General features: G+C 45.5%; 1 protein-coding gene and 1 long non-coding RNA gene across 2 annotated transcripts in view; both read right to left on the bottom strand.

Moving 5' to 3' along the window:
• Positions 1-8,874, bottom strand: part of LOC148142785 (uncharacterized) — a 141,709-nt gene extending 132,835 nt beyond the window's left edge. Inside the window, exons 1-2 of the mRNA XM_087975748.1 lie at positions 8,871-8,874; positions 7,987-8,708 (exon numbers count right to left, since the gene is read on the bottom strand). Coding sequence (XP_087831874.1) covers positions 7,987-8,708; positions 8,871-8,874 — 726 coding nt within the window. The remainder of the gene's footprint in view (positions 1-7,986; positions 8,709-8,870) is intronic.
• A 25-nt stretch (positions 8,875-8,899) lies between these two features.
• LOC148142779 (uncharacterized) overlaps positions 8,900-16,307 on the bottom strand; it is a 142,091-nt gene continuing 134,683 nt past the window's right edge. The window contains exons 2-3 of the long non-coding RNA XR_015751030.1: positions 10,021-10,163; positions 8,900-9,250 (exon numbers count right to left, since the gene is read on the bottom strand). This is a non-coding gene — a long non-coding RNA (uncharacterized LOC148142779). The remainder of the gene's footprint in view (positions 9,251-10,020; positions 10,164-16,307) is intronic.

Raw genomic sequence — 16,307 nt, 5'->3', positions numbered from 1 at the left:
TCTAATTTGTTTAGGTCGTAAGAGGGGGCTTTTCTTGAGGTGAACTAACTTTCACACTTTTTTTTGTAATCCATGGGACCCTTTTAAATTTTTCCCCTCTCACCCTAAACCTGTGCCCTCTAGTTTGGGATTCCCCTCCCCTGGGGAGGAGAAAAGCAAGGAGAATGAGAAGTGCAACCACAGGGAAAAGAAATCGTGACTCCCGTCTTTTTATCCCAAATTGGCAATTGGACACAAACTCTGTCAATAACAACCGGCGCCGGTCGCCATTGGTCAGGTGGAGTAAGGTGCGCTCTGATTGGGCGGAGCGCGGATGACGCGCGTGACTGAAGGAGGAGATGGAAAGAAGAAAAACAAAGATGGCGGCGCGAGGCTGCGGTTTTCTCATCGACTCAGCGGGCGGTTTCTGACGGAGGGAGGGGGCAGACAGGCATCGTTTACCTCAGAAAATACCTTTAAAATACATTTCAAATTAAAGCCGGAACTTTTCAAACAAAAGTTGTGAAGAAAAGGAGACAGTCCCCGGTGGGGTTTATTGTTTATTTGTGTATAATTCCCGGGGCCCGGGAAGGGGGAGGTGACGGTTACCGGGTGAACGAGAAAACAAATTAAAAATGTCGGCGGTGGAGGAGAGAGAGCCGGCGCCCGCGGCTTCCTCGGCGGCGGGAGGTGGAGGAGCGGCGGCGGGGGGTAAAGTCCGGCGGAACACAAGCTGGAGGAGAGGCTGCACTCGGTGCTGTGCTGGACCGTGAGCCCGGAGCTACCCGCGGCTTCACTCTACCAGGTACCGGGCTGGGCTGAGGGGGAACCCGGGGGATAAGGCGGATCGCCATTAGCCTGGAGCCACAATCACTCCCATTCCTAAAACAAACATAATTTCTATTAGAATCACCATCTAATCCTCCATACACCTTCTATAATCCATGTAGGAGGGCAGGCTGTACCATCTGACTGAACTGTTCCGATGTTAAATTGTGTATAATATATAGATATCTTTTTTTAATAAAATATACAATGTTATTTAACACATTGGTTATGAAATACTGTCATCATGGGATTTACAGCACTTTACAGCGCTGTAGAAGGTCACAGACAATATTGTGTACGAGAGCCTGTGTAAACCTCTATGGTTATGTTTTATAAATGTGATTTGAGGTAATTGCACGTAAAATGGGTAGGATTGTGTGTGTATGTAGGTATGTTATTTAGATCCTGGGGTTTTGTCTTGCCCAGTGATGATTTGGCTGTGGAGGGAGGGGAGTGAGGGTACTAATTAATCTTTCTACCAAATCCAGCATTTTGTTGAAGAGCTTCATTTCTTTGCGATTGTCATCTTCCAAAGAATCAACCTACCCAGTATTTAAATGGACATGTGCACATGTATAGTTGTGTATGAATGCTGGAAATCTCTTTTTTTTAAAATTCTTTACTTTATTTCCTGTTCTCCATGCATGGCGAATTGGACGTGTTTGATTTCTTTTTCTTGCAAGTGTTGTGAAAAGTAGTCTGATCATGTAAAAGTCGACCCTAGTTCTTCATAGACAACAGACCCATGTTTGTGAGTCAGTGTGATGGCCGTCATGTTCCACTCCAGCTCTGCAGTCTGTCGGTTGTTCGGCTCTGTTCCTGTCTTCCAGTCCAATGTCTGTATGTTCCACTCAGTTTTCAGAATTACCATAATTTTTTTTGCTTTGTTCATCAGTTGAGCTTCTGCTTATGATACGGTATGAATCTTGACAGGCATGAATTTCAGCCCCTCAAGTAGTATCCAAGTAACAGTCGACCCCCTAAATTTAACCTTAAAAAGTAGTCAAAAATTTGACTATTACTTGAATATATACGATATAAATGAATTAATGTTCATTGCTTCTTCGCTTTACGCTATTTTGCCTTATGAAAGGTTTCATAGGAACGCTCCACTTTTGCATAGTGGGGAAAACCTGTATCAGTACAACACAGTCACAAGCCATTCTTAATTGGATTTAGGCACCCCCGTCAATCCTGTGCCAATTCTTAATCCTCACTTGGACCTGCTATTTATTGCTCATGTGCGGTTTCTATCCTTCTGTTCATCTCGCGTTCATGTGTCTATCAAGATACACCTTAAACGTTGCTAAGGTGCCTCCTTCCACCACCCATCACCCCTCTGTGTGAAAAACCTTCCCCTCCACTTCTCCCGTAGACTGCCCTCCTCTTGCCTTGAACCTGTGCCCTTTTGTTGTTGTTCTTTTCACCCTGGGGAATAAAAAAACCTCTGAGTAACATAGAATCCCGAGTGTGGAAAAGACCATTCGGCGCAACATGTGCACACTGACCCTCTGAAGAGTAACTGACACAGACTTATTCACCTACTCCTATTACGCAACATTAGCCCTTGACTATAGCACCCTCTCCCAGAGCATCCACGTCCTTCTGATAGCGTGGTGACCAGAACTGCATACAATATTCCGAATGTGGTTGAAATAAATAGCTGTAATGTAACTTGCCAACTCTCACACCCAGGAAAGGCAAGCGTCCTATGTGCCTTCTTGACCACCATACCCACCTCTGTTTCCACTTCCAGATCCCTCTGCATGCCAGTGCTCCTAAGAGTTCTGTCATTTATTGTACAGTTCTTGTATTTCTTTCTCCCTTGTGGCTGTATCCAGCTTCCCCTTAATTCTACTCCCCCTTCATCTCTTTGCCCACTCATCACCCCTCCACACATCAGCATATCATAAGACAATAGGAGCTGAAATTAGGCCATTCATCCCATTGAGTCGACTCCACCATTCAATCGTGGCTGTTAACTTTCTCAAGCCCATTCGTCCCGGAACCCTTGATCCCCTTGATACTCAAGAACATTTCTGTCTCCATCTTAAATCTGCTCAATGACCTGGCCTCCACAGCCTTCTGTGGCTGTGAATTCCATAGATACACCACTCTCTGGCTGAAGAAGGTTTTCCTTATCTCCCAACTAAAGGGTCTTCCTTTTCTTCTTAAGGCTGTACTCTCGGGTCCTACTTTGTCCTAACAATGGAAACATCTTCCCAACATCCACTCTGTCCAGGCCGTTCAATATCCTGTAGGTTTCAATTGTAACCCCCCTCATCCTTCTAAACTTCATATAGTCCCAGAGTCCTCAAAAGTTCCTCATATGTTAAACGTTTCATTCCTGGGACCATTCTCGTGAACCTCCTCTGAACATTCTCCTGGGGCACATCCTTGCGAATAGGAGGCCCAAAACTGCGCTCAATGCTGCAAATGTGGCCTGACTAGAGCCTTATAGAGTCTCAGAAGTACATCCCTGCTTTTGTATTCAAGTCCTGTCAAAATAAATGCGATTATTGCATTTGCCTTCCTAACTACTGACTCAACCTGCAAGTTTACTTTGAGAAAATCCTGGACTTGAACTCCCAAGTCTCTTTGCACTTCGGATTTCTGTATTTTCTTCCCATAATCCTTCTGTTCCAACAGTGACTGTCTGGTGTCAGGGCAGCACTAGTGATTTCCTGACATGTGGATTGTATTTGGGGATACCAAGGAATGTCAGGAATTGCGAGTATCTCAGGAACAGTCGTTATTCCTGGAAGAGGCAGACAGGAATGTGGTGTGGTCCTGTAAACTCCAGAACTTTGATAACTTCATGAGTCAGCAATAACGCTTTCTGGACCAAGAAACGAAAGGGCCAATGAGAAACTGCTACAAGGGAGTTAACAAATAACATACATTAACTATCGCTGGGAAGGAGGAGGCAAAACAATGAGCTGTTTCTTTGGACAGATGAGATAATGGTGTTTAATAACTGTGACAAAAGGACAATTAATTCTGCTTGTAGAAGGAAGGCCTTGGTGTAAAGGGCATACAAGGAGCAGGAAAATCAACATTTCGGGCAAAAGCCCTTCATCAGGAATCCTGTATTCCTGATGAAGGGCTTTTGCCCGAAACGTCAATTTTTCCTGCTCCTTGAATGCTGTCTGAACTGCTGTGCTTTACCAGCACCACTCTAATCTCGACTCTGGTTTCCAGCATCTGCAGTCATTGTTTTTACCTTGGCGTAAAGAGGTTAATTGCAGGACAGGCTGTTTCAAACAGGTGGAAAACCCTCAAGGATAAGAAGGTAAGCTACAGACCTGAAGTCTCCAGAAGTGTGGGGAGATGGTGTTAGAATCTAAAGAAACGTTACACCACAAATCTGAAAGTGACGGAACTCCACCAGAATTCAACTCCAGAACGTTTCAGCTGCAGTGCTTGGAAGAACAACCCTGCATCAGACCCCTGTAAACTTCCGGAGATGGGCACTGTTGGTAGAAACAATGTTAAATTCCGCCAACATTTGGGTGATAGCCAAGATTTGGGTGGTGAGGGTGAACTTGCTTACTTGAGGGGTTTTATATTTTGGTTCCTACTTACAATAAAGTGTAAATTATGATTCAACAGTTGGTTGTCTGTGCAGTTTCTGAGTCAGTATTCAAATTAAAGCGATTCACCCACAATCAGAGTGAGAGGCTAGGATTAATAATGACTCCTTTGCATTCAGCAGGACGGCACGTCAATACTGTTATAAAACGAATGCTGAATCCCCTCCCCTCTCTGAGATCTCAAACCGAAACACCAATAGAGGAGTGCATTGACCTATAATCGGAAAATTAGTGTGAAAAGTAGTGTCATCTGCTCTAGTCTTAAACAAAAATAAATCCCTGACACTTTAAAAATCAACAAAAAACAATTTACATATCCAACTTGAATGGTGAACAACTGAACTAAACTATTAACAAACCTAATAAATCCCTTCGAACTACTGACGATTCTGGCATGAAACAGGATGTTCCAATAAATACAAGACCCACTAAAACAACAAGAAATAGAATTTAGTCTCTCAGATTACATCTTCCAGAATATTCTAAGCATCCTTCTATTGAATCTTTTGTCAGGAATGCCTCCTGCAATTCCTGCTCTTCTGGTTTTTTTGTAAATGATGCTGTCTCATTCACAGCTGACTGTCAGAGCTGATGTCTCTCTCTAGTGCTGAGGACTCTTAGCTCTAGCAATGGGGAGTTAGCTCTGGGGTTCTGTCCAACTGTCCCCTTCTTTTATACCCTTGATGCCATATTGAGTTTTTACAATAGGATCGGTCCTCTGTTGTCAAAACCATCACATTTAAATTTAATAGATATTGGTAGCCAAAGGACCGGATTTAAATTGATTGGCTAAATTGAAAAGTCATTATCTTGGCCTGTTAACTGTACAACCTTGTGATAGAAATGTTTCTGTTTGTGTGCTCTCTGTTGTGATGATGTTACTCCTTTAAGAAGATGTCATCTTGATTTTTTTTCCCAAGAGAGGTTGTAAAAGGCAGAGGGTCCGATTCGACTGGGCTAAGGGACTTCACTCATGGCCAGATGTTGGCAAAGGCAACAATCGGAAAAAGGTTTGAGATTTTTTTTTTCTGAAACACTTCTACAGCGAAACAGTCTGTAAGGTCACCCCCCAGCCTCTGACCCTCCAGGGAAAATAGACTGGGGCTATTTCAGCCTCTTGCAACAGCTCAAACCCTCCAACCCTGGCAGTATCTTTGTAAATCTTTTCAGAACCCTTTCATGTTTCACAACTTGTTACAAACATGTCAACTAATTCAGAGAAGCCTCTCAATTACAGCTGTAAATGGAGAAAGTGTGTTTAATCATGAGTCATGAATAAAGGCTGTATTAATCTTTTATTGTGAAGTTTTACTCCTACATCTCCAAACAGATAATACAAACCTGGTCAGAGGGGAGTGATTGAAAAAATATGTGGGGCAAAAATTTTAGAGTGTGGCTTGTGTATGGAACGAGCTGCCAGTGGAAGTGGTTGAGGTCGGTACATTAACAACATTTAAAAGACATTTGGTCAAACACATGGAGAGGAAAGGCTGAGAAGGATAGTGGCCAAGTGCAGGGAAATGGGGTTACTGTTGATGGACATTTTGGTCGGCATGGACCAGTTTGGGCCGATGGGCCTGTCTCCGTGCTGTAGCACTGACTCGTGTCTCTTTGTCTCTCCAACAGTTTTGAGTTTTCAGATGAGCATCTCACTTAATCACACTGAATAAAATCCAATCTCATTAGTCAACTCTGATGTGGAAGTGCTGGTGTTGGATTGGGCTGGACAAGGTCAGAAGTCAAATGGCACCAGGTTAGAGTCCAACAGGTTTATTTGAACTCAAGATTTCAGAGCACTGCTCCTTTGTCGGTGAAGTGATGAAGCAGCAGCATTGAAGAAGGAGCAATGCTTCTAAAGCTTGTAATTTCAAATAAACCTGTTGGTCTCTAAGCTGGTGTTGTGTGATTTCTGATATCTTCAGCTGTGGGTTTGTGTCGAACTTAATGGGATATTTTGTCCAATTCGGCATTTTTAAACAGTATCACTTGGAGGGATTCACTTGAAACCTTTCAAGAGGTGAGTTCAACAAGACTGAACTATTCAAAGTTACTTGGACTCAATTTTAAAACTTACATCAGGACCGGTAGACATAGATGTACAGCACGGAAACAGACCCTTCAGTCCAACTCATCAACGCTGACAAGACATCCTAAATTAATTTGATTCCATTTGTCAGTATTTGGCCCATTATCTTTCTGAACCGTTCCTGTTCATGTCCGAAACCAGATGCCCTCTCAGTGGTATAATTGTACCAGCCTCCACTTTCTCTGGAAACTCATTCCATACATGCACTACCCTCTGCGTGAAAACATTGCCCCTTACGTCCCTTTTAAATCTCTCACCCAGCCAAATAGCCTCTCCCTGCAGCTCAAACCCTCCAACCCCCGGCAACATCCTGGTAAATTGTTTCTGATACAGAAGTCAATGTTTTCGGAAGAACCCTTCTTCAGTCCTGAACGAGGGTTAATACCCGAAATGCTAACTTCACCTCCTAATGCTACCTGGCTTGCTGCGTTCTCCCAGCCTCCTGCTTGCCAACTTTGGATTCCAGCAACCGCAATTATTTTTTGTTTCTAACAAATGGTGGAGCAGACTCAATGGGCTGAATGGCCTCATGTCTGCTCCAGTGCTCTTGTGGTCTAAGGTTTCTGCGGATTCTTAGCAACGTGCAGTCCCAGACTCCGAGTAATGTCGCCCACTGGAAGCAAAGTTTATGGAATCACAGAATCCCTACAGAATGTAAACAGACCTTTGGGACCAAAAAGGCAACATCAACCCTCCGTATAGTTACCCACCCAGACCTATTCTCTTAACCCTGTTACTTTACATTTACTTGGAGAAAGTGAGGACTGCAGATGCTGGAGATCAGAGTCAAGAATGTGGTGCTGGAAAAGCACAGCAGATCAGGCAGCATCCGAAGACCAGGAGAATCCTGATGAAGGACTTATGCCCAAAACGTCGATCCTCCTGCGCCTCAGATGCTGCCTGACCTGCTATGCTTTTCCAGCACCACACTTTTGACCAGTCTACATTTACCCCTGACTACTGCACCACACTTACACATCCCTGAACACTATGGACAATTTAGCTAGGCTAACTCACCCTAACTTGTACATCTTTGTATTGTGGGAGCAAAAGCGGAACACCCGGAGGAAACCCATGCAGACACGGGAGAATCAAACACTAGATTCAAACCCGAATCCATGGCTCTATGAGGCAGCTGTGCTAACCACTGAGCCACCATGTCGCCCCGAGCCACTTTAGAGTTGCACTTGGGGGTGTGAGGCAGTGTGCAGTCCAGACATTTTTTTAAAAGCCCACCAACTTTCCCACTGCACCCATTGTCAGAGTGGGGCACAAGGTTTAATCCACAGTAGCGTCACTTGCAGTATCCGATTGTTGGGAGCACTGGTGCCCCTGCTGGTGTCTTCGCAAGTTCCTGGAAAATGTGAACCTCTTGCCACACTCAGGGCAGCTGAATGGCCTCTCTCCTCTATGGACCCGCTGGTGGGTCAGCAGAGCAGAAGAATTGCTGAAGCCCTTCCTGCACTCAGGACAGTAGAACGGCCACTCTCCCATGTGGACCCGCTGGTGGGTCAGAAGGTGGGAGGAGCGGTTAAAGCGTTTCTCGCACTCTGGGCAGGAGAACGGCTTCTCCCCTGTGTGGACCCGCTGATGCCTCAGCAGGTGGGAGGAATTGCTGAAAGCCTTCCCGCACTCGCGACAGCTGAAGGGCCTTTCCCCCGTGTGGAACTGCTGGTGGGCCACGAAGTTAGAGGAGACCGCAAAGCCCTTCCCGCACACTGAGCAGGAGAATGGCTTCTCCCCGGTATGGACCCGCCGGTGGGTCAGCAGTTGGGAGGGCTGGGGAAAATTCTTCCCACACTCAGGGCAGGCAAATGGCCTCTCCCCAGTGTGGACCCGCTGGTGTGTCAGCAGGGAGGAGGAACTGCTGAAGCCCTTCCCACATTCAGGGCAGGGGAACGGCTTCTTGCCTGTGTGGACCCACTGGTGCCTCAGCAGGGCAGAGGAATCGCTAAAGGCCTTCCCGCACTCGGGGCAACTGAATGGCCTCTCCCCTGTGTGGACCCGCTGGTGCTTCAGCAGGTCAGAGGATTTGCTGAAGGCCTTCCCACAATCAGAGCAGGGGAATGGCCTCTCCCCGGTGTGGACAAGCTGGTGCGCCAGCAAGTGGGAGGAGTGGGTGAAGCTGTTCCCGCACTCGGGGCAGGTGAATGGTCTCTCCCCAGTGTGGACTCGGCGGTGGTCCAGCAGGTGGCAAGAGCGGATAAATCCCTTCCCACACTCTGGGCAGGAGAACGGCCTCTCCCTGGTGTGACTGCGCTGATGAATTTCCAGGGCAGATGGGACACTGAAGCCTTTCCCGCAGTCACCACACTTCCACGGTTTCTCCATGGGGCGAGATTCCTCTGGTTTCTCCATGGCCAAAGCTTCAGCTGCACACAAACGCATGTACAAACCCTCCCTTCCGTGAATTCCTCTTTCCAGGCTGTATAATTGTGACAGGCTGCACATTCAATGCGCTGCCACAGTAGCGTCTCTCATCCAGCTCCACTGATGCTGAAAGCGTACTGAAACAGAAACCAAAGAATTTTGCTCCTTCTCGCAGAATCATAGTCAAAAATCGTTACAGTCCCAATGGATTGATCGACTGTCTGTCATTGACATGAAAATGACGACTGCAGATGCTGGAGAGTCAGTCAAAATGTGTGGTGCTGGAAATACACAGTAGGTCAGGCAGCATCCAGGGAGCAGGAGAGTTGCTGTTTCGGGCATAAGCCCTTCAACTACTGAATTTGAAACTTCAGTCTTCAAATCTTCAAATGCACTGGAAAAAACAGATTATGAAAGTTATCACTGTCAGTCAGGGTAGAAATTCAGAACAAGCAATTCTCCTTTATGCGGAACATTCTTTTCTTTTGTAATTCCATGAAATTGAAAGCACCATTACCCTACTCTGATTGCTCTACATTTACACCTGATTAATGCATCTAACCTACACATCCTGGACATTATGGACAATTTAACATGGCTAATTCACCCAAACCTGCACATCTTTGGATAGTGGGAAGAAACAGGTGCACTGGAAGAAATCCGCAGCAAACACCAGACGGAGAATGTGCAATATCCACACAGACAACGGCCCCGAGGCTGGAATTGTATCTGGCTCTCTGGTGCCGTGAGGCAGCATCACTAACCACAGACACTGTACCTTCCTTTTCCAGTCCTGCCACCAAGTCACTCAGCTTGAGCTCAAGCAAAGCACTACGTTTAATTTTCACTTCACACACACTGAACTTTCGGCCCGTCCCCACTTCCCCTACAGGAAATGCAAACAGCTGGTGGGTTGCCACATCGAATCCCTACAGTGCGGAATGAGGCCATTTGGCCCAACAACTCTCCATTTACCTCTGACTAATATACCTAATCCACACATCCCTGAACTCTATGGGGCAATTTAGCATAGCCAATTCATCCTAACCTGTACATCTTTGGACTGTGGGAGGAAACCGGAGCATCTCGATGAAACCCACACAGCTACGGGGGGGGGGGGGGGGGGGGAGACAATATTCAAACTCCACACAGACAGACAGTCACCTGAAGCTGGAGTCAAATCCTTGTCCCTGGTGCTGTGAGGCAGCAGTGTAACCACTGAGCCACGTGCTGAAAGAGATGCAATGTGGAACTTTATTGACTGTACCGCACAGTGGATTGTTGAGTAAGGTTGAGTCTCGAAGGATCTGGAAAGAGGTAGCTAACATTTAGGAGCGCATTGCGACAGATGCTGGAATCATTCCTGAAAACAACAAATGCTGTAGATCACAGCTGGTCAGGCAGTGTCCACATAGAGAGCAAGCTAACATTTCAGGTCTTCTTTGAGATTTATAAAATCTTGCTGGATACAGAGAAGATGAATGCCAGGAGTCATTTCCCTGGAATGAGGGATTTCAAGACTAGCGGACATATTTTTAAGGTGAGAACAGAAAGATTTAAAAACAAAATAAGGGGCAACATTTTTACACAGAGTGCTTCACGTGTGGAATGAATTTCCAGAGAAAGTGATGGATGCGCTTATAGTCCCAACATTTAAATGACAGTTGGATAAGTACATGAATAAGAAATGTTCAGAGGGATATTGGGCCAAGCACATGTAGGTGGGACTAGTTTAGTTTGGGATTATAGTCAACATGGACTGGTTGGACCGAAGGATCTGTTTCCGTGCTGCGTGACTCTGACTGGATACAGTGGATGTGGGGAAGATGTTTCCACCAGTAGGAGAAACGAGGACCAGAGGATACAGGCTCAGGGTGAAGGAATGCCTTCAGAACTGAGCTGAGGAGGAAATTCTGCAGCCAGAGGATGGTGAATCTGTGGATCTCATTGCTGCAGAGCGCTGTGGAGGCCAAGTCATTGAGGGCATTTAAGACAGGGATAGATAGGTCTTTGATAAGTAAGGGGATCAAGGGTTACGAGGAGAAGGCAACAGAATGGGGTTGAGAAACATATCGGCCATGATCGACTGGTGGAGCAGACTCAATGGGCCAAATGGCCTCATTCTGCTCCTGTATATTGTCGTCTTAAAACTGGGCAGATTACTGAAGTGGTTTTCATGAACAATTTCAGAGTCCTGAATTAAAGCCGTAGAGGTGTACAGCACAGAAACAGACCTTTTAGTCCAACTCATTCATGCCGACCAGTTATCCCAACCGAACCTCGTCCCATTTGCCAGGACTTGGCCACTATCGCTCTAAACCTTTCCTATTCATATACCCATCCAGATGCCTTTTAAATGCCGTAATTGTACCATCCTCCATCACTTCCTCTGACACTCGTTCTATACATGCACCACCCTCTGCATGAAACACTTGTCCCTGAGGTCCCTTTTAAAATCTTTCCCCTCTCACTCTAAACCTATGCCCTCTAGTTCTGGACTCCACAACCCAGGGAAAAGACCTTGTCTGTTTATAAAATCATGAGGATTATGGATAGAATAAACGTGTCGAAGGTCACCCCCACCCCCCACCCACCCCCACAAAAGCTTCTGACGCTCCAGGAAAACAGCCCGAGTCTATTCTGCCTCTCCAGATAGCTAAAATCCTCCAAACCTGGCAACATTCTTGTAAATCTTTTCTGAACCCTTTCAAGTTTCACAGCATCCTCCTGTTAGGAAGGAGACCAGAATTGCACACAATATTCCGAAAAGGCCTAACCAGTGTCCTATACAGCTGCAACGTGACCTCTCAACTTTCCTACCCAATGTTCTGACCGATAAAGGAAGGCAATACAAATGCCTTCCTCACTGTTCTATCTACCTGCGACTCTACTGTCAAGAAGCTATGAATCTGCACTCCAAGGTTTCTTTGATCAGCAACACTCCCTCGGACCTTTCCTGATTTGCTTTTCCAAATGTAGTACCTCACATTTATCTAAATTAAACTCCATCTGCCATTCCTTAGCCCATTGGCCCATCGGATCAAGATCCCATTGTCATCTGAGGTAACCTTATTTGCTGTCCACTACATCTCCAATTTTGGTGTCATCTGCAAACTTACTAACTATACCTCTTATGCTCACATCCAAATCATTCATATGAATGATGAAAAGTAGTGGGACCAGCACCAATCCATGTGGCACAACACTGGTCACAGGCCTCCAGGCTGAAAATCAACCCTTCACCACCACTCTCCGTCTACTACCTTCAAGCCAGATCTGTATCCAAATGGCTAATTCTCCCTGTATTTCTCTAGATCTAACCTTGCTAACCAGTCTCTTATGAGGAACCTTGTTGAATGCCTTTCTGAAGTCCATGGAGATTATGTCGACTGCTCTGCTCTCGTCAATCCCTTGTTGCTTCTTCAAAAAATTCGATCAAGTTCGTGAGGCATGATTTCTCACGCACAAAGCCATGCTGACTATCCCTAATCAATCCTTGCCTTTCCAAAGACATGTAAATCCTGTCCCTCAGGATTACCTCCAACCACTTGCCCTCCGGCAATGTCAGGCTCACTGGTTGATAGTTCCCTGGCTTTTCCTTGCAATCTTTCTTAAATATTGGTACCACGTTAGACAACCTCCAGTCTTTCATCACCTCACTTGTGACTATCGATGGTACAAATACCTCAGCAAGGGACCCAGCAATCACTTCTCTCGCTTCCCACAGAGTTCTAGGGTACAACTGTTCAGGTTCTGGGGATTTATCCACTTGCATGCATTTCAAGACATCCAGCACCACCTCCTTTGTAGTATGGACATTTTTACATTTTTCAAGATATCATCATCTGTTTCCACACATTCTATTTCTTCCATGTCCTTCCCTACAGTTAACACTGATGTAAAATACTTGTTTATTATCTCCCCCAACTCCTGCAGCTCCACACATAGGCCGTCTTGCTGATCTTTGAGGGGCCCTGTTCTCTCCCTAGTTACCCTTTTCTCCTTAATATATTTATAAAAATCCTTTGGATTCTCCTTAACTCTACTTGTCGAAGCTATCTCATGTTCCCTTTTTGCCCTCCTGAGTTTATTCTTAAGTATACTCCAACTGCTTTTGTACTGTCAGGATTCACTCGATCTCTCCTGTCTATACTTGTCATATGCTTCCTTCTTTTTCTGAACCAAAAGCTCAATTCCTCTAGTCATTCAGCATTCAGTACACCTACCAACCTCCCCTTTCACCCTGGGTTCTAGATGAGAGTGGTGCTGGAAAAACACAGCAGTTCAGGCAGCATCCGAGGAGCAGGAAAATCGATGTTTTGGGCAAAAGCCCTTCATCTAATCTAGAATCTGGTTTCCAGCATCTGCAGTCCTTGTTTTTACCTAGATTTTCCCCTTTCACCCTAACAGGAATATACTGTCTCTGGACTCTCAGTTTCTTATTTTTGAAGGCTTCCCATTTTCTAGCCATCCCTTTACCTGCGAACATCTGCTCCCAGTTAGCTTTTGAAACATCTTGCCTAATACCAAGTTAGCCATCCTACAATTTAGATCTGGTCTATACTTTATCTTCACTCTTTTATAGCTCATAGAATTATGGTCACTGGCCCCAAAGTGCTCCTCCACTGACAGCTCAGTCACCTGCCCTGCCTTATTTCCCAAGAGTAGGTCACGGTTTGCACCTTCACTAGTCAGAACATCCACTTACTGAATCAGAAAACTTTCTTGTACACATTTAAATTCCTCCTTAACTCTACTTGTCGAAGCTATCTCATGTTCCCTTTTTGCCCTCCTGAGTTTACTCTTAAGTATACTCCAACTGCCTTTGTACTGCCTTTAAACACTATGGCAGTCCCAGTCTATGTTTGGAAAGTTAAAATCCCTGACCATAACCACCCTATTATTATTAAAGATAACTGAAATCTCCTTCAGTTTTTTCTCAATTTCCCTCTGACTATGAGGGAGTCTGTAATAAAATCCCAATAAGGTGATCATCCCTTTTCTTATTTCTCAGTTCCACCCAAATAAGCTTCCTGCATGTATTCCCAGGAATATCCTCCCTAAGCACAGTAATATATCCCTTATCAAAAAAGCCACTCTCCCTCCTCTCCTGCCCCTCTTTCTATCCTTCCAATACCATGTGTGTTCTTGAACATTAAGCTGCCAGTGCTGTCCATCCTTGAGCCATGTTTCTGTAACTGCCATGATATCTCAGTCCCAAGTTCCTAACCATCATCTGCCTTCCCTGTTCGGCCTCTTGCAATTGAAATAAATGCAGTTTAATTTACCAGTCCTACCTTGTTCTCTGCTTTGTTACTTCCTGCTCTGATTGTTTAACTCAGTCCCTTTCCCAACTGGACCAGTCACAGACTGATCTCTTTCCTCACTATTTCTCTAGGTCCCAGCAATCCCTGCCCCCCACCCACCCCTACCTTACTAGTTTAAATCCTCCTGAGCAGCTCTCGCAAATCTCCCAGCAATATATTAGTCCCGTTCCAATTCGGGTGCGATCCATCCTTCTTGTCCAGGTCTTTTCTACCCCAGAAGAGATTCCAATATTCACATTTTTGGATCCTTTCTCCCATGCACCAGTTCCTCAGCCACTGATTCATCTGCCCTGTCCACTTATTCTCACCCTCACTAGCAACATTCCCCATTAACTGGTTAAGTCCTGGATTGCTTTCCGAAAATGCAACACCTCACGTTCGTCTAAATTAAACTCCATCTGCCAATCCTCGGTCCATTATTCCATCCGATCGATTATAATTTATAGCAAACTCTCTTTCCTCCCTTATTCCCTAAAAGCTGAAAATCTCCATCCCACACACTCTCCTTTCATTCTCATTTTACTGAACGTATTCCCTGCTCTGCCTCATCCTGAAAAGTCTGGTTCATGCTGATTAACAGGCCTACACTCAGGGGGGATTTAATTGAAACATAAGAATGCTGAATGGCTTGGACAGAGTGCATGTTGGGGGAGATGTTTCCAGTGGTAGGAGAGATGGGGACTCGAGGGCACAGCTTTCGAGTAAACGGAAGATCTTTTCGAACAGAGATAAGGAGAAACTTCTTCAGCCAGACAGTGGCGAATCTATGAAATTTACTGCCACAGAAAGCTGCGGTAGCCAAGTCACTGAGTATATTTAAGACTGAAACAGATGATAGGTTCTTGAGTCTCAAGGGGAGAAAGCTGGAGAATGGGGTTGAGAAACTTATCAGCCATGATTGAATGGTGGAGCAGACCCAGTGGGCTGATTGGCCAAATTCCCGCTCCTGTGTCTTATGGTCTCTTGCTGTTCTGGACACAGTGAGAGAAACTTGGGAGCAGGAGTAGGCCATTTGGTCTTTCAAGCCTGCACCAGCATTCAACAGATCATGACTGGATATTAATCTACCTACATCTAGGTGGATACACTGGGATTTTTTTTCACTGGAGCACAGAGGTGACCTCACAGAGGATTAGAAAATCACGAAGGATAGCGATGTCCTTTCGCTCAGATGTGAGCATCAAGATTAGGGAGCACATTTTTAAGGCGAGAGGAGAAAGATTTTAAAAAGACATCAGAAGCACCCTTTTTTAAGAGAGTAGTTTGTGTGTGGAATGAATGTCCAGAGAAAGCCCAGAGGTCAGATCAGTTTTCCTTCATGTGAATCCAAGGAAAGCGATGGGATCAGACGTAGGACCAGGCCGTGCACTCAGAGCATGGGCAGGTCAACTGACAGAGGTCTTCTCGCACATCTTCAACCTCTTCCTGCAGCAGGCCATTCTCCCTGCCTGTTTCACGAGGGCCAACATCATCCCTGTGCCTCACAAGACTCATGCAGCACGTGTCGATGACTACCACCCAGTTGCCCTAACTTTGGTGGTCATGAATTGCTTTGAAAAGCTGGTCATGGCATTAATCAACTCCAGCCTTCCCACTACTCTTGCCCCACTCCAATTTGCCTATTGGCAAATTGGGATCCACGTCAGATGCCATATCATTTGCCCTTCCCTCCTCCCTAGAACATCTTGACACCAAGAACAGGTACGTAAGAATCCTACTTGACTGCAGTTCAGCCTTCAACACTGTTATCCCCTCGAGACTGATTACTAAACTTAGTGATCTCGGACTAAGCCCCACTCTCTGTAACTGGATCCTCAGTTTCCTGACCCACAGGCCACAATCAGTGAAGACTGGGGACAACATTTGATCCTCACTAACACTCAACACTGGAGCCCTCCAGGGGTGCATACTCAGCCCCCAACTGTACTCACTGTATACCCATGACTGCGTCACCAAATACAAGACTAATGCCATTTACAAGTTCACTGGCACCACTATAGTCAGTCAAATCTCAGATGGCAACAAAACAGACTGCAGACGGGAGATGGAAGACCTGGAAAAATGTTGCACTGAAAACAAACCAGATCTCAATGCTAGCAAAACCAAGAAACTCGTTATTGACTT

This window comes from Chiloscyllium plagiosum, unplaced genomic scaffold, assembly GCF_037043375.1.
Source record: "Chiloscyllium plagiosum isolate Xiang-an unplaced genomic scaffold, Cpla_swu_hap1 HiC_scaffold_27, whole genome shotgun sequence".
NCBI classification, from domain to species: domain Eukaryota; kingdom Metazoa; phylum Chordata; class Chondrichthyes; order Orectolobiformes; family Hemiscylliidae; genus Chiloscyllium; species Chiloscyllium plagiosum.
The sequence above is the reverse complement of the archived record's forward strand: the minus strand, read 5'-3'. Positions and strand labels throughout refer to the sequence as shown.